General features: G+C 44.2%; 1 protein-coding gene across 1 annotated transcript in view; it reads left to right on the top strand.

The window, feature by feature from the left end:
* The window catches only part of LOC137372727 (AP-1 complex subunit mu-1-like), a 67,659-nt gene extending 49,090 nt beyond the window's left edge, over window positions 1–18,569 (top strand). The window contains exons 8-12 of the mRNA XM_068036884.1: window positions 555–626; window positions 3,776–3,934; window positions 4,358–4,483; window positions 10,525–10,600; window positions 15,223–18,569. Coding sequence (XP_067892985.1) covers window positions 555–626; window positions 3,776–3,934; window positions 4,358–4,483; window positions 10,525–10,600; window positions 15,223–15,248 — 459 coding nt within the window. The 3' untranslated portion in view covers window positions 15,249–18,569. The remainder of the gene's footprint in view (window positions 1–554; window positions 627–3,775; window positions 3,935–4,357; window positions 4,484–10,524; window positions 10,601–15,222) is intronic.
* Window positions 18,570–18,897: the final 328 nt, after the last annotated feature.

The raw sequence follows: 18,897 nt of genomic DNA, 5'->3' as shown, positions 1-18,897 counted from the left end.
TGGAACTGGTCAATGTAAATTCGGGTATGTGAAATGTTCACAGAAAGCACTGTTAAATGTACACATGGCGCACTGGTACATTTGCGCAGGCAGATTCATTTAAGTACATTGCAGTTGGTGAAGAACACATTTTGGTACAATGCTTTGACTTAAGCTTGCTGTGGCAATTTAAAACAAAATAGTATGTGAAGTGTTTTGCTACATGGGTATTGGGGAAATTGGGACTTCACATTGTCATTTAGAAAAGTTATAAATTATCCCCCTCTTTTGCCCTTCTGATAAAGAGCAGACTTTATTTGTCTGTCAGCCTAAGTCACACTCAGGCAAAAGCCTGCTATTTAATACTAACATCCATACTGGTCTGAAGTTAGTACTAACCAGTTGTTGGATTTAAACTTTATACGAGATGCTTGTATCTCCAGTCTAGAAATACATTGTATGAAGATAGTCAAAATGTGCCTACATTCACTCCATTACTTGATTGAATAGTATTGTTAAAAGTTAGTGACCCACTAAAACATGCAGACTGATTGAGACAATACCTTACTTTACAGGTAAAGCCCTTGATTTGGATTGAGTCAGTAATTGAGAAGTACTCACACAGCCGTGTGGAAATTATGGTAAAGGTAAGAGAGGAACTGTGATTGAAATCAAAACATTTTAATAGAGGTTTCCTAAATCTCTCTGTGGAAGTTATCTAAGAGTGTTTCTGCCCTCCACCTCACAGGATCCTGCTGTCTCATGGGATGTAGGCCCCTCTATCTGGATCTGGAATGGGTTTGAGCCTATTTTTCTTTTCTGATGTTCCTCCCCTTCCATCTCCCCTCTCCACTCTCAGGCTACAATCCCTCAGTTGCCAGCTGCCCTGCAGTACCTGATCCAAATAGCCACTCTTCATGTGTCGGCCTAGACTGTGAAGGCAGTAGATTTTATATGTCTCTTACTTTGCTGATGATGGATAGCCTTGTAGCTAAGCCAAATCTGGTCCTCATCCGACGGCCACACAAGCAGTTCCCAGCAGTGATCAGTAGTGGTAACCCAGGATGGTTTCTTACCTCTATCACCCTGTCCCCAGACATGAGATGCTCAGGCCAATTGTGAGGTGCTATTTTCCCGAGTTTAGTGCCCAAAAACAGCTGGGAAATGGAAAACTGTGATGCTAATTAATTACCCCTCGCCCCTCCCAAAATATACCATTTAGCCTATAAAGTCAGCATCCATGTTTTCTACCACACTGGCCATTTAGGCTAATTCTGTTCACTGCCTAGATCCTTTAACATTTTTCAAGCAACTATCTAATTTAATTTTTGAAGAAAAGTAGTACCATTGAAAAATAGTCAAGGTGCCACCCCTTAGAAAACTTAAGGCTATGGCAGTTAATTTATCACCATTTTTAAAAATGTAAAACATCAGACCATTCAATAACATTTCTAAGATTTATCAATGCTGCAGAATGGACTGCAGTTGATGAACAGCTTTGATACAGGAGGTCGAACTGGAAATGATGAGCTTGATCATAGGGCAACAATAGCAACTTGCATTTATATAGTGCCTTTCACACAGTAAAATGTCCCAAGGTAATTCACAGAAGCATTATAAAATGAAACTTGACACCGAGCCACATAAGGAAATACTAAGTCAGATGACCAAAAGCTTGGTCAAAGAGATAGATTTTATGGAGTGTCTTAAAGGAGGAAAGACAGGTAGAGAAGCAAGATGTTAAGGGAGGAAATTCTAGAGTTTAGGGCCATGATAGCTGATGGCACGGCCACCAATAATTGAGCGACTAAAATCAAGAGGCCAGAATTAGAGGAACATCGATTTCTCGGAGGGTTGTGGGGCTGGATAAGATTACAGACAACGGTAGGAGTGAGGCCATGGAGGAATTTGAAAGCAAGGGTGAGAATTTTAAAATCGAGGCATTGGTTAACCGGGAGCTAATGTAAATCAGCGAGTGGTGATAGGTGAATGGGACTTGGTGCAAGGAAGGATACGGGCAGCAGAGATTTGAATGACCTCAAGTTTATGGAGGGTAGAACATGGGAGGCCGGCCAGGTGTGCGGTAGAATAGTTAAGTCCAGAGGTAACAGAGGCATAGTTGAGGGTTACAGCAGCAAATAGGCTGAGGCAGGGGCGGAGTTGGTCAATGTTATTGAGCTGGAATTAGGCTTTCTTACCAACGGGGCAATTATGTGGTCGAGACCTCATCTCAGATTCAAATATGTCACCAAAGTTGCAAAAGATTTGGTTCAGCCTCATGCAGTCGCTCGGGAGAGGGAAGGAATCACTGGCGAGGGAACGTAGTTTGTGGCAGGGGCCATGACAATGGCTTCGGTTTTCCCAATATTTAATTGGAAGCAATACTGCCCATCCAATACTGGATGTCGGACAAGCTGTGTGACAATTTAGAGACAGTGGAGGGGGCGATAGAGGTGGTGGTGAGGTTTTACTGGGTGTTGTCAGCCTACATGTAGAAACTGACACTGTGTTTTTGGATGATGTTGTAGAGGAGCAGTATATAGATGAGAAATAGGAGGGGGACCGAGGATAGATCCTTGGGGACTCCAGATTTAATGGTGCTGGAGTGGGAAGAGATGCCATTGCAGGTGATTCTCTGGCTATGATTAAATAGATCAGAAGGAAACCAGGCAAATGCAGTTCCACCAAGCTGGATGATGATGGCGAGGTGTTGGAAGAGGATGGGGTGGTCAACCATGTCAAAGGCTGCTGACAGATCGAGAAGGATGAGAGGGATAGTTTACCTTTGTCAGACTCATATAGGATGTCATTTGTGCCTTTGATAAGAGCTGTTTCGGTACTGTGGGGGTGGAAACCTGATTGGAGGGATTCAAGCATGGAGTTCCGAGAACGACGGGCACAGATTTTGGAGGCAACAGCCCATTCAAGGACTTTGGAGAGGAAAGGGAGGTTAGAGATGGAGTGGTAGTTTGCAAGGAAGGTGGGAGTCGAGGTTTTGTTTTGAGCATTTGATGGCAGATTTTAAAGAGAGACGGACAACACCTGAAGAAAGAAAATCGTTAACAATATTGGCTAACATGGGAACCAGGAGGGGAAGTTGGGTGATCAGCATTTTGTGGGAATAGGGTCGAGGGCGCAGGAGGCAGGTCTCGTGGACAGGATGAGCTCAGAGAGGTCTTGAGGGGAGATAGGAGAGAAAATAAAGATGCAATTTCAGGGCTAGGTTGGCAGAAAGACATTTCCTTGCATTGTGAGCAATGTTCCCGCTAAGCTTTGCAGTTGCATGGTTGTGCAGCAGCCTAAAAGGCACTGCGCAGGCCTTGTTCTGTGAGAAATAACGTGTGTGCAGCTGCACAAAAAATTTTAAAGGGTAACGCACTGGAAAGAAACAGGTCAGGTTCAGCAACTAAATTTTTAAGGGAATATTGGTAGTGAGCGTTCACTAAAAGAATATTGGGAATGCCCACTTAACCAGTCAGGATCTGGGAAAAGCACTGAGTAAAGTGGATCTAAGCTTGAAAAGGAAGGTTTTATGTCATAAATAAAAGGTATCAATTTACAGTAGCTTGTGTAAGACTGTATGTCTTATTTTACTTCTTAATCATGGGACATTGTATTTACATAATTGATAATTTTGTTCTAGTATCAGTGTGTGCATGTATGCATGTGCATCTATGTGTGTGGTTGTTAATCCTTTATCTTTTTATTGCTTATGTTTAAATGTCATATTTATTTCTGCTTGTTTATTTGTTACCTTAATTTCATAACTCGGAGTTTTGTACCTACTCAAATTCAGGCTAAGAGTCAATTTAAACACCGTTCTACAGCAAACAACGTTGAGATTTTTGTGCCAGTTCCCAGTGATGCCGATTCACCGAAATTCAAGACTAGTACAGGCAGTGCAAAATGGCTGCCAGAAAAGAATGTTGTCATCTGGTCGATCAAGTCTTTCCCTGTGAGTAACGCAGAAAATTCAAAGTATTAATAATAGAGGTGCAGTGTGTCAAAGCTCAGACTTGTGGTGACATAGTGAGGTACACTTCCCTTGCCCACTCCTATTGCAAGATTGGGAAAAGTGAGACAGTCAGACTCTCTCCTAGGGAGATCTATGCTGAGGCTGAGCTAACTGTCCAAAGTCCCCTTCAGTCCAAATAAAGTAAAATAGAGAAAGTAATAAAGTTAACATAATTTGAATAGGCCAGTTTATTCATTCTGTCCATAGGTCAACACATGGAGTAAACGTATTTTGTTTAAGTGGAATCTGAAACTTACTCCAAATTTATTAGTTTCATTATAACCCTTGCACCTCTTCCAGCAGTTTATCATTAGGCTCTCTTGTTTCTTGCTTGTGACCATCTCCTGTTTTTGTTATTTTCAGGGTGGCAAGGAATACTTGATGCGGGCCCACTTTGGCCTCCCAAGCGTCGAGAGTGAGGAGCAGGAGGGGAAACCGCCCATCACTGTCAAGTTTGAAATTCCATATTTCACTGTCTCCGGAATTCAGGTCAGCATTTTATTAAAGGAAGAAATCTGAACTCTTCATTCTTTCGCTTCATCTTTTGTTTCCTCGTACTTTTCAAAGGTAAATTGGGATTATCATAAATTTGGAATAGGAGAACTTCACTCAATCTAGTTGAGGAAGTGACGAAGATGATTGATGAAGGAAGGGCAGTGGATGTTATCTATATGGACTTCAGTAAAGCCTTTGACAAGGTCCCTCATGGCAGACTGGTACAAAAGGTGAAGTCACACGGGATCAGAGGGGAGCTGGCAAGATGGATACAGAACTCGCTCGGTCATAGAAGACAGAGGTTGGCAGTGGAAGGGTGCTTTTGTGAATGGAGGGATGTGACTAGTGGTGTTCCGCAGGGATCAGTACTGGGACCTTTGCTCTTTGTAGTATATATAAATGATTTGGAGGAAAATGTAGCTGGTCTGATTAGTAAGTTTGCGGACGACACAAAGTTTGGTGGAGTTGCGGACAGTGATGAGGATTGTCAGAGGATACAGCAGGATATAGATCGGTTGGAGACTTGGGCGGAGAAATGGCAGATGCAGTTTAATCCGGACAAATATGAGGTAATGCGTTTTGGAAGGTCTAATGCAGGTGGGAAGTATACAGTAAATGGCAGAACCCTTAGGAGTATTGACAGGCAGAGAGATCTGGGCGTACAGGTCCACAGGTCACTGAAAGTGGCAACGCAGGTGGATAAGGTAGTCAAGAAGGCATACGGCATGCTTGCCTTCATCGGTCAGGGCATAGAGTATAAAAATTGGCAAGTCATGCTGCAGCTGTACAGAACTTTAGTTAGGCCACACTTAGAATATTGTGTGCAATTCTGGTCGCCACACTACCAGAAGGACATGGAGGCTTTGGAAAGGGTACAGAGGAGGTTTACCAGGATGTTGCCTGGTCTGGAGGGCATTAGCTATGAGGAGAGGTTGGATAAACTCGAATTGTTTTCACTGTAACGACGGAGGTGGAGGGGCGACATGATAGAGGTTTACAAAGTTATGAGCGGCATGGACAGAGTGGATAGTCAGAAGCTTTTTCCCAGGGTGGAAGAGTCAGTTACTAGGGGACATAGGTTTAAGGTAAGAGGGGCAAAGTTTAGAGGGGATGTGCGAGGCAAGTTCTTTACACAGAGGGTGGTGAGTGCCTGGAACTTGTTGCCTGGGGAGGTGGTGGAAGCAGGTACCATAGAGACGTTCAAGAGGCATCTTGACAAATACATGAATAGGATGGGAATAGAGGGATATGGACGCCGGAAGTGCAGAAGGTTTTAGTTTAGGCAGGCATCAAGATTGGCGCAGGCTTGGAGGGCCGAATGGTCTGTTCCTATGCTGTACTGTTCTTTGTTCTTAGTTGATGATCAAATTTAGAGCAGTACAGTCTAGTCAAGTCCAGTGTAAACTATGTATGTGCCTAGCCATAAGTACGTGTACATGTGTTATGACCAGGTGAGAAAGCTGTCTAGGGGTCCCTCTCAGCCTTCACCCGGTCTTACCGTAACAAGGTTTACTTTTAAATACACTGTGTTTTGAGCTCTCCCTTGGTGAATCCTTGTTCCCCGCCTTCCAATTTTAAGGCAAAGAAACCAGCACAAACAGGCTTTCTTAGGTTTAAAGAAGAAAAGTTGAAATTTGTTAAAGTTAAACTTAAACTCTGATTTGGTTAACGCCAACGGATACACAACGTGCCCACGCTAGCATGCGTGTGCGATACACACATGCAAATAGAGTCAGAAAAGAGCAGAATAAAGTGGAAAAGTTTGAAGCAATATCTAAAGAGTTTTTGTTACAGTTCTTCGAGCTCACTGTAGAGTCCTTGATTGTCGGCAGATCTTGCTTTTCGTTGGGGCCCAGTATTATTCTTAAACCTTGTTCGCTGTAGGAGACTTTTCTCTCTTGGGTTTCATGTGTTTTCAGTGGATTCAGAGGCTTATGAGAAAGAGATGGGAGTAGACAGGAGAGATCTTCTCAGTCCAGGAGCAAACAGACTTTCTGAGTTTAAACTATTTGTACAATTCAGAAAAACCCAGGTTGCCTAGCAGGTTAGTCATATGACTAGCTGGTCTGACCACGTGTTGGATTGTATCACTTTAGCAGTCTCTGGAATTCTCCTCTTACACACAATACCTGGTGATCAAGGTCCATTATGGATTGAATGTGCCAGGGAATGGTCCTTTGCCCTTCTAATCACGGTCTGTTAATATGCAAATGTTTTTCCAGCCAAGACTGATCTGCTAAACAAGTCCTTTCTTCACTCCAGTAATGGTTTAAAATCAATGTTCACGACAGAATTAATGTGCCTCATTTTTGGCAGTTGGGGCCTAGCATGATGCATGCAAAACACACACACACACATGCACACTCATATATTCCTTAGTCAGTCCAAGCCTAGTGCACTGGACAGCAAATTACCTATTCACATAAATGTTATTAATATCTTTATACCAGCAGTGTTTGATGACTGCAGAGCCATCCAATGGAAATCTTCAAAATCATTGTCATTTGTGACCTTATTATTCCCACTAGACTGTCTTTCACTCCACAAACTGCAAAACCAGGCCCACTGGCTCATTACAAGGATATACATCCACACACACTCTTGGCTGAATCTTGTGGTCCTGCTGCTAGGAGCAGCAGCTGGCACGTACAGGCTGCACGCCGCCACGCTGCTGCGACCTTGAGCCCGGCGGCTCATTATAATATGCAGGACGCCCCTTCCCCCCACCCCCCCCGCCCCCCCACCCAGTCATGTGGCTGGTTGGCCTTGGTGACATTGTAAACAGCGCCCACTGTTTCTGCGCAGGTGCTGGCGCTATTTTTAAAGGGCTGCCGGCCCTGCGAAGAAACTGCAGAGTTGAACCGCCCCCCCAACCCCCCACATGACACCAAAAATGCATATTTGCCCTGTCACCTCCCTCCCAACTGCACTACCAATGCAGAGTTGACCCCTCCCCCCTCCCCACAACTGCACTAAGTGCAGTGTAATGTAGAGAACCCCCCCTTCCCAACCTCAGTGCTGCCAGCTTTCCCTGGACGGGCAGTGAAGCCGCATGAGTGCCGCCAGCCGCGCTGAAGATCCGGAACTGCGGGTAAGATCGCTGTGGATTAGATTTTAATGAATGCAAATAGCTAATTTAAATATGTTAAGTCGGGTCCCGTCGCAAAGTGGCAGAGGGTCCCCCATGGAGCTTCCCCTGCCGCCGGGAAGATCGGGCCTGGCAATCCTGGCGCCTGCTGCCAGGCTCCGTGGCGGGCTGCAACTGCTCCGATCTTCCAGCCACCCACCGCCATGGAGCCTGACGTCAGGAGGAGAACTAGATCCAGCCCTCTATATTTATCTTGGCTTTGTGCAATAGATATTGTGATGAGTATTTGAACTCAATAGAAATACTGACTCGCTTTCCCCTGAGACCTAGCTCTCTTTCTTAATCCAGTCCAGTCAGTACTTGCACACACATGCATTGAGACCAGCACAATCTAACTTAATTTATTCCATTGAGCCCAGTCCAGTCCCACATATATTATGATCTACTTTCGAACAGTCTGATGTAATCCAGTTCAGAACAAATTATTCTAACCCTGTGGAGGCCAGACTTCCATTTCATGATGTAATTCCTGGCTCCACATGATACTTGAAACCCAGGGCAGCTGTGAAATTCCTCAACCCAATAACTTTAGCAAAAGACAATGAGGGAGAAAGGAATAGAAGATCATGCTGATAGGGTGAGATGAAGAGGGGTGGGAGGAGGCTTGTGTGGAACATAAACAGCACAGACCAGTTATGCCAATGCCTGTTTCTTTGCTGTACATTCTATGTGCGGGAAAAAAGTTTTAATGATTACAAAATAGGATTCTCCATATCCTACACACATTGACCGTTTTTGTTAGAAAAGTTATTAATGGAAGTAATGTCAAACCTCACATTCATATAGATTATGGAGTCAATATTAACCGTCGCACAATGGGCAGGAGAGGGCTGTGAGGGTTAAAAATTAAAGAGGTGAAACGCGACCACCAACCCATCACATACATGCCTGCCACCATGTTTAAGAGGTTGCATGCTGTGCAAGTGTCCTGCTCTCAAGAGGCGGGACACTTCATTATAATATTTAAATCGGGCTCCTGCTGTGTGGGGAATCCCAGCAGTAAAATGCTGATGGAAGCTGCCAGATGAAGCATTGTTTGTAAGCTACGAATACAGGCATTCTCCCCCCACCAACCTCTCAAGCAAACCTTCTGCTGATTGCAGTCTCTTCTCACTAACGTGATCGGCCAACATTCCCCCATCACCCACCCACCAAGCTCCGATCTTTCCCGATTTCCAGGCACCATTCCCCAGTGCTCCCCACTACATTCTTCAACCACTGGCTTTCTCACCTGGCAGCCAGCCTATCAATCCGTCCAATTGCTGGATGAGAAATAGCGTGAATAATGATCGCAGAATCACACAATTGTTGCAGCACAGAAGGAGGCCATTCGGCCCATCGTGTCTGTACCATCTCTCCAAATGAGCAATTCACCTAATGCCATTCCCTCGCCTTCTCCCCGTAACCCTTCACATGCCTCCTTTTCAGATAACATTCTAATTCCCTTTTGAATGCCTCAATTGAACCTGCCTGCACCACCAGTGCATTCAGATCCTAACCACTTGCTGCATGAAGCAGCTTTTCCTCATGTCGCTTTTGGTTCTTTTGCCAATCACTTTAAATCTGTGCCCTCTCGTTCTCCATCCTTTCACGAGTGGGAACAGTTACTCGCTATCTCCTCTGTCCAGACCCCTCGTGATTTTGAATACCTCTGTCAAATCTCCTCTCAGCCTTCTCTTCTCCAAGGAAAACAGTCCCAACTTCTCCAATCTATCTTCATACCTGAAGTTCCTCATCCCTGGAAGCATTCTCGTGAATATTTTCTGTGCTCTGTCCAATGCCTTCACATCTTTCCTAAAGTGCAGCACCCAGAACTGGCACAATACCCCAACTGAGGCCGAACTACTGTCTTATACATGTCTGACATAACTTCCTTGCGCTTGTACACAATGCCCCTATTAATGAAGCCCAGGATACTGTACTCTTTGTGAACCACTCTCTCAACCTGTCCTGCCACCTTCAATGACTTATGCACCTATACCCCCAGGTCCCTCTCCTCCCTCACCCACTTTAAAGTTGTACCCTTTATGTTATATTGTTTTTCCATGTTCTTCCTACCAAAAGGAATGACTTCACATGTCTCCGCATTGAACTTCATCTGCCACTTGTGTGTCCATTACACCAACATGTCTATGTCCTTTTGAAGTTCTGCACTATCCTCTTCACAGTTCACAATTGTTCCAAGTTTCATATTGTCCACAAATTTTGAAATTGTGGCCTGTACACCAAAGTCTAGGTCATTAATATAAATTCAGCAGGACCTCCGCATTCCCAAAGGTTTCCTAGCACACTCCCTGCACCCTCCACATCTCCCCATAAATTTTAAGGCCTATCAGTCTGTGACCAGATTTCTGTGAATTCTCCTTTCCAACCGAATAGTCATCAGGGCACTGCTTCAGGAGGCAATTGGGGTTGGGAGGGTATCATCAATAATATTAAGAGGAAGCAGGCCAGGTATTTGCTGAAAAAAATCAATCGAGTGATATAGATTGTGAACTTTGGGGCTGATCAGAACGACCAAACTGGTCTTTTCTGGTCCTGTATGCTCCAATGGCAAGAACCTGTTATAAAAATTTTGTTTTGTTATTGCGTTCTTATCTCCAATTCTGCAGTGAAAGGTTAAAATCCACCCCAAGAAAGCTCTTTAGAGCTTCTGACTGCAGTGTGACTGTGGTATCCACGAGCAATCAGCACTGGTAACTGCTTGCCACAGCTGAGCTTCTATTTTCCTACCACATCCAGACACATTTTGCTTAGTTTCATTCACATTTGTCCAGCAGGGAAATGCATTGAAAATAAAATGACAATGAGACTAGGCCAAATCCAAAGATGTTTTGTAACATTAATTTTGAAGACCATGTTAAAACTCATGTTTGTTTTAAACTAGGTTCGCTATCTGAAAATCATTGAAAAGAGTGGTTATCAAGCTCTCCCCTGGGTTCGTTACATCACTCAGAGTGGAGGTAAGTACTGGGTGTGAAAAATAATCAATAGCATGACTATTTCCCAGCTCTTAGTTTTAGCTCCAATATCCATTGCCATCTTGAATATTTTTATGAAAATAAACAAAAGTATTCAAAGAAAATGGGGGTAAAAATCACAACATTTGTTTAATGCCCTTATATTTCTCCTGATTTGTTCACAGCAGTATGCAGGAGATTAACCTTCAATTCCTGGAGATTCCAGGGCAATCCTGAAGGGTTGGGAACTCTAGTTTAGATCCCTGTGTCATTCCCTTCATCCCTAATAACACAGAAACACCATACCTTTTATAAACACAGGTATATAGGACAAATCGTCGTTTAGTAGTACAGAACTTGAGAATTGCTGAAAATAGAGACATGTTGTTGAAGCTTTTCATCTTGCACTCATCAGGACAATCCGCAAGGATAACCAATGTAAGGGAAAACAACAACTTATAACATATACTCTAACAAGTATACCGTTTTGGATACTGTTGGGGGTAATGGCCTATCAGGGGAAAACAGCAGCAGCCAGAGCAGTGGCACCATGGCTGGCACTGTTGTTCAGCAGGGAGGGACAAAGTGCAGATGAGCAATAGTTATAAGGGACTCTATAGTCAGGGGCACAGATAGGCGCTTCTGTGGATGTGAAAGAGACTCCAGGATGGTATGTTGCCTGCCTGATGCCAGGGTCAAGGATGTCTCTGAACGGACAGGGGGCATTTTGAAGGGGGAGGGTGAACAGCCAGAGGTTGTGGTACACATTGGTACCAATGACATAGGCAGGAAGAGTGACGAGGTCCTGCAGGGGGAGTTTAGGGAGTTAGGTAGAAAGTTAAAAGACAGGACCTCAAGGGTTGTAATCTCGGGATTACTCCCTGTGCCACGTGCCAGTGAGGCTAGAAATAGAAAGATAGTGCAGCTAAACACGTGGCTGAACAGCTGGTGTAGAAGGGAGGGTTTCAGACATCTGGACCATTGGGATCTCTTCAGGGACAGATGGGACCTGTACAAGAAGGATGGGTTGCATCTAAACTGGAGGGGCACAAATATCCTGGCTGCGAGGTTTGCCAGCGTCACTCGGGAGGGTTTAAACTAGTGTGGCAGGGGGGTGGGAACCAGAGCAGTAGGACAGCAAGTGAAATAAATGAGGGGGAACTAGTAAATAAGGTCAGTAAGACTAAGAGGAAGAGCAGGCAGGGAAATGTTACGGAGCACAGCGGGACTGGTGGTCTGAAGTGCATTTGTTTCAATGCGAGAAGAATAAAAGGTAAGGCAGATGAACTTAGAGCTTGGATTAGTACTTGGAACTATGATGTTGTTGCTATTACAGAGACTTGGTTGAGGGAAGGACAGGATTGGCAGCTAAATGTTCCAGGATTCAGAAGCTTCAGGCGGGATAGAGGGGGATGTAAAAGGGGTGGGGGAGTTGCATTACTTGTTAAGGAGAATATCGCAGCTGTACTGCGGGAGGACACCTCAGAGGGGTCGTGCAGCGAGGCAATATGGGTGGAGCTCAGGATTAGGAAGGGTGCAGTCACGATGTTGGGGGTTTTCTACAGGCCTCCCAACAGCCAGCGGGAGGTAGAGGAGCAGATATGTAGACAGATTTTGGAAAGATGTAAAGGTAACAGGGTTGTAGTGGTAGGTGATTTTAACTTCCCCAATATTGACTGGGACTCACTTAGTGCTAGGGGCTTGGATGGGGCAGAATTTGTAAGGAGCATCCAGGAGGGCTTCTTGAAACAATATGTAGATAGTCCAACTAGGGATGGGGCCGTACTGGACCTGGTATTGGGGAATGCGCCTGGCCAGGTGGTCGAAGTTTCAGTAGGGGAGCATTTCGGGAACAGTGACCAGAATTCCATAAGTTTTAAGGTACTTGTGGATAAGGATAAGAGTAGTCCTCGGGTGAAGGTGCTAAATTGGGGGAAGGCTAATTATAACAATATTAGGCAGGAACTGAAGAATTTAGATTGGGGGCAGCTGTTTGAGGGTATTTCAACATCTGACATGTGGGAGTCTTTCAAACGTCAGTTGATTAGAATCCAGAACCGGCATGTTCCTGTGAGGAAGAAGGATAAGTTTGGCAAGTTTCGGGAACCTTGGATAACGCGGGATATTGTGAGCATAGTCAAAAAGAAAAAGGAAGCATTCGTAAGTCCTGGAAGGCTAGGAACAGACGAATCCCTTGAGGAATATAAAGAAAGTAGGAAGGAACTTAAGCAAGGAGGCAGGAGGGCTAAAAGGGGTCATGAAAAGTCATTGGCAAACAGGATTAAGGAAAATCCCAAGGCTTTTTATACGTATATAAAGAGCAAGAGGGTAACTAGGGAAAGGGTTGGCCCACTCAAGGACAGAGAAGGGAATCTATGTGTGGAGCCAGAGGAAATGGGCGAGGTACTAAATGAGTACTTTGCATCAGTATTCACCAAAGAGAAGGACTTGGTGGATGCTGAGCCTAGGGAAGGGAGTGTAGATAGTCTCAGTCATCTCATTATCAAAAAGGAGGAGGTGTTGGGTGTCTTGCAAAGCATTAAAGTATATAAGTCCCCAGGGCCTGATGGGATCTACCCCAGAATACTGAGGGAGACAAGGGAAGAAATTGCTGGGGGCTTGACAGAAATCTTTGCATCCTCATCGTCTACAGGTGAGGTCCCAGAGGACTGGAGAATAGCCAATGTTATTCCTTTGTTTAAGAAGGGTAGCAAGGATAATCCAGTGGTCGGGAAATTATTAGAGAGGATTCTTCGGGACAGGATTTACTCCCATTTGGAAACAAACAAACTTATTAGCGAGAGGCAGCATGGTTTTGTGAAGGGGAGGTCGTGTCTCACTAATTTGATTGAGTTTTTTGAGGAAGTGACAAAGATGATTGATGAAGGAAGGGCAGTGGATGTTATCTATATGGGCTTCAGTAAAGCCTTTGACAAGGTCCTTCATGGCAGACTGGTACAAAAGGTGAAGTCACATGGGATCAGAGGTGAGCTGGCAAGATGGATACAGAACTGGCTCTGGCATAGAAGACAGAGGGTAGCAGTGGAAGGGTGCTTTTCTGAATGGAGGGATGTGACTGGTGGTGTTCCGCAGGGATCAGTGCTGGGACCTTTGCTGTTTGTAGTATATATAAATGATTTGGAGGAAAATGTAGCTGGTCTGATTAGTAAGTTTGCGGACGACACAAAGTTTGGTGGAGTTGCGGACAGTGATGAGGAGTGTCAGAGGATACAGCAGGATATAGCTTGGTTGGAGACTTGGGCGGAGAAATGACAGATGGAATTTAATCCGGACAAATGTGAGGTCATGCATTTTGGAAGGTCTAATGCAGGTGGGAAGTATACAGTAAATGGCAGAACCCTTAGGAGCATTGACAGATAGAGAGATCTGGGCGTACAGGTTCACAGGTCACTGAAAGTGGCAACGCAGGTGGATAAGGTAGTCAAAAAGGCATACGGCATGCTTGCCTTCATTGGTCGGGGCATAGAGTATAAAAATTGGCAAGTCATGCTGCAGCTGTACAGAACTTTAGTTAGGCCACACTTAGAATATTGCGTGCAATTCTGGTCGCCACACTACCAGAAGGACGTGGAGGCTCTGGAGAGGGTACAGAGGAGGTTTACCAGGATGTTGCCTGGTCTGGAGGGCATTAGCTATGAGGAGAGGTTGAATAAACTCGGATTGTTTTCACTGGAACGACGGAGGTGGAGGGGCGACATGATAGAGGTTTACAAAGTTATGAGCGGCATGGACAGAGTGGATAGTCAGAAGCTTTTTCCCAGGGTGGAAGAGTCAGTTACTCAGGGACATAGGTTTAAGGTGTGAGGGGCAAAGTTTAGAGGGGATGTGCAAGGCAAGTTTTTTGCACAGAGGGTGTTGAGTGCCTGGAACTTGCTGCCAGGGGAGGTGGTGGAAGCAGGTACGATGGCGATGTTTAAGAGGCATCTTGACAAATACATGAATAGGATGGGAATAGAGGGATACGGTCCCCAGAAGTGCAGAAGATTTTAGTTTAGGCAGGCATCAAGATCGGCGCAGGCTTGGAGGGCTGAATGGCCTGTTCCTGTGCTGTACTGTTCTTTGTTCTTTGTTCCTATACTGCATAAGAGACAGGTTTGATAGGAGTCCATGATCCCAATGCAACCATTTCAGGAAACTGTTACATTTTTACACCACTCTGGAAACTATCCTTGTTCAGCTGTAGACAAATAACTATTAGCAAACTATATAAGTAGCTCAGTGATATTGTGCACCTGAAACGTGGATCTGTAAACAATCCAGCAGTGCACTCACAGTATTGATATCCAGGCAACTTTTTGAGTAAACAAAGGTTATCAAATTACAAAGGGAGATTAGATCTACTCAATCCTGAAACAAATTCCGCTGTCTGCTGTCACCCATAGTGTAAACTGGAAGGACAGAATGAATGGGGAAGCTTTAATTGGTGAACCGGCCTGAGATTCAAACTGAAGATTCTGATGCAAATTTAAGTCTCTATGTGAAAGTCAGTATTTGGGAGAGGAGAGGTTTCATATGTGAGAGTTAGATTTTGCCATTGATCTATATACTTGTGACCTGCAATTTCCCTTTCTCTGAACGCTTAGTGTCTCTATGTTATATTCCAGATTATCAATTGCGCACAAATCAATAGGAGCACTGCCAACCACTGGAATTCCCAAGTTTGAAAGAACACGATTTGTAAACGAAGTAATAAAAAAAAGAGAAAAAATCTTGACTGACTCCGCAAGGCTTCAAGCTCACTGATTATGGATACTACAGAGTGAAAAGTTGAAACATAGCTCCTACCAAACAGATAGGAAAATGTGACTATTACTGATGTACCATTTCTTTGTTGCTTCTGGAGATGTGTTAGGTTATTATTTCATTATTGCTCCTTCTTGGTTTTGCTGTTATTTGGATACAGGTGAATGCTGATGGGCAGATTAATTGCTGCTCCCTGCTGGATTTTCTGTTTTACACTTTAATTTCCAATGCTAATAATGCAGAAGACCTAAATTAAAACAACACTGTTTGAACATTTTCACTCGGCCGATACAGAGGAACGTCTGATGTCATTGACATAAGCATAACCATAGTGGGCAATGAGGAGGTTATGCTTAATTGCCTGCATTCAACTTTTGTTTTCAACCCCACCCGCAACCCACAATCAAATCCCGAATTGTCCCTGTGGTTCTTTGCCCCACGCTCTTTCTTTGGGATGCACCTCTGGAATCAGAAGTGAAGATCATTGTAACATCTCTACTTCCATGAATTGTCCCCATGTCCTCACTTTGACCAGCGATTTGGGCAAAAATAATTGGAGAAAATTATAAACAGCAAAATGAAAAACAAATGAAAGAAATAGAAGGGTAGATTTTCTAATCGCCTTACTAGAGATCAGTTATATTGAAGCTCCACCCACTTTTGGACCATTCAATTTTGCGCTCTAACTTTTCATGTGCACATGAAGTATCCACATTCTTTGGGCTGATGCATTTACGTAAGACCACCATGACATTCTGACATACTGTATGGTATTTCCCAACAATTCCATGAATTTAGCATGGTTTCTGCTACTTATCCAAACATTCAAGGTTGCTTATCACTGAGTTCTATATTTGAAAGTAAGTTTAACGAGAGCCCAGTGAGAAGATTATCAGGTCACTACCTACTGGCCCACTCAGCATGGGAGCTGACTGATTTTCAACCCTCCCACAACCAGCAGGATGCCTGCGTGGCACCTGGACCTTACAGGAGTAATGTCGTTAGGGGTTGGAAGCCCCTAACCATACTTCCCTATGCGCTTAGCAAGCTTGAGGATGTTGGCACCTGGAGCCTGAATGGTAGAAGTCTGAGCTTCCACTGAAGCTGTCAAAGATATCAATGAAGGCTTCATAACCGAGTACTGGGCCAGTTGCCAGGAAAGCCAGGTCATCATGTGATCCAATCAGCAGCTCTAAAAGGGACGGCTGCAGGCCGCCAACCAGGAAATGTAAGTTTGTTCAAATGTAGTTACCTGAATGTGGATGCAGGAGGTGCAGGACTGCTCCTCTGACCACGCATTAAAGGCATGGGCCGCCACTAGCCATACTTTATTATGTACCAGCTTGTCCTGCAAGGAGAAATGGAGTGTGTTCATGAATGGCCTGTTGGAAGTTTATGAAGATGCATGCGAGCGTAGACTAGTGTCGACAGTGCATGAAAGGTATCACAAGTGTGGAAAGTGAGGGCAGTAATCGTGAGGACAGTGCGGAGTATGCAAGCAGCAGTAGAGGGAGGTTGAGTGAAGTGTGTTGCTGTAATTGGAGGAGAGTGATGGGAAGTAGGGAGGGAAGGCTTGTGAGGTAACACATGGTTTAAGCCTAAACAGAGAGTAAGAGAGATGCGAATAGGAAACTTAATAGCTCCAGTCAGGCAATTGAATTTATTTTCCTACATTTCAGCCTGGTTCTGGGTATTATGCTCTTTGCACTCACCTGCTCAACCACCTCAGCCTACTGTTGCCGAGCTATTTGCCTTGGCACCCTTCACCCATCAGCTGGAAACGGGGCTCTCTTCCAGCTAACGACAAACCTCCACAAGAACCTCCACAAGGCTGCCTGAAGATCTTGGGGCCTTTGTAGTCCTCACACTGACTGTATTCTCCACTTTCAAGCACAGAAACATGCAGACAAAGTACATCTCGGGCTTAAGATACTCCCATTAAATGGCATCATTGCCACCCAGTTTCCCAGTAATCCCATTGGGTGAGCTGCCAGTAACCACTGCCAGTTCACCTGTTGTAATCAAATGAGGCATGAAGCCAAATTTGGGTTGTGCCTCTTTCCCACGTCATTTGGTGGTGGCCCTGCCCATGTGATCCCATTTTGGGTAGAAGTTGATATCCTCTGCCAAAAATCCTTGATTATTTTGTTATTTAATCCATTCTTCTTCTAGTTCTTACTTTGCCACACCCTGGTGTAAAGCTTTTTTGTTTTGTTGTTTTACTGCTACTTGCATATTTGCACTGGGGAAAAATTTAAAGCTGCAGCTCATATTATTCTCTCAGCGGTGAATAATCGGTGCCAATTTTTCACTACACTTACACTTGCCCACTGACTTCCTATAGGATTTTGCACTGGAACTTGCTGTAAATTAGAAAGTTTAGTGCAATGCCATCTACAGGTGATTTTGGAACTGCGAGAGCAAGGCAAGCAACTGTCTCCTCAACCAATCAGATTGAAGAATTGTTAATGAGCAGCGCTGGGTCTGACCCAGGAAATGTTAGTTAGAATATTTAATTCAATGTCAAATCAGGTACAGAAAGCAAAATGAAGAAAAGGAAAGAAAGAGGGGATTAAAAGAAAGAGATACAAGACTGAAATAATTTTTTAAAAACTTTTAATTTAGTTTCTTTTATCTTTGTTAAATCTCCAACAATAATTAAAAATCTGATGGAATGAAACTCCACAATTGTAAAAAAAAAAAAGATTTTTTCAGTGCCAGAGAGGTTGTCTGGCAGTAGTTAAGATTTCTCATGCTGTTAAAAAATGTATTTACTCTGGAATGGGCAAATTTAACTTTTTCTGGTGAGGTTAGTAAGTATCTATCACAGACATACACCAACTTCATAACATTCATGTGTTTTAATGCTGTGTCTATGGGTGAAATAATGGTATTTTGAAGCTTCTGGAGGAGCAGGCCAACATCGACAGCTCCTTCCTTATGTCCACGTTTAACTGTGCATGTGCTGGACGTTGCTGCCCATATCGCTCCATAATAAAAGCGAGCACTGTTAGACTTACCGTTATTTCTACAGCAAAGTTCGGCATCACATTCAGAACCTTGTATTCCCCTGCCTACATAATGATGCCGGTGCCATGAGTAATTCACAATACCAAACTCCAGCATCCTGCTATGGAGCCTGCAATAACGTGGCCAATCAATAGGTAATAATAAATGCAGACACTTGGAAGAAACCAGAAGGTTGAATTTCCTCGAGGGCTAGGGGGAGGGAGTTCGGCTGAACATAAGCAGAAAGTTAGTGGAAACCCTGGGGAAATGGAGCCCATTGGTGACATATCGCTGTGGGAACCATACCCGCAGCAATAGATGTGTACAGTAATAGGCTGCTACGGTATTAATAGAGTGAAATTCTAATTCGAGTAAGAATCCTTTCTATATGTTTAACTTATTCAGTAAAAAATCCAGGAACAAACTGTGAAGGTGGTTTTGTGGCTGAAAAGGAGAAACAGTTGACGGACAGGAAAGCTCAGGCCAACAGAGAGCTGTCACAACATTCTAGAGTGGTGCCCGTCTCA

The sequence above is a fragment of the Heterodontus francisci genome, chromosome 8 (assembly GCF_036365525.1).
Source record: "Heterodontus francisci isolate sHetFra1 chromosome 8, sHetFra1.hap1, whole genome shotgun sequence".
Classification (NCBI taxonomy): domain Eukaryota; kingdom Metazoa; phylum Chordata; class Chondrichthyes; order Heterodontiformes; family Heterodontidae; genus Heterodontus; species Heterodontus francisci.
This window is presented reverse-complemented; position numbering and strand designations above follow the sequence as displayed.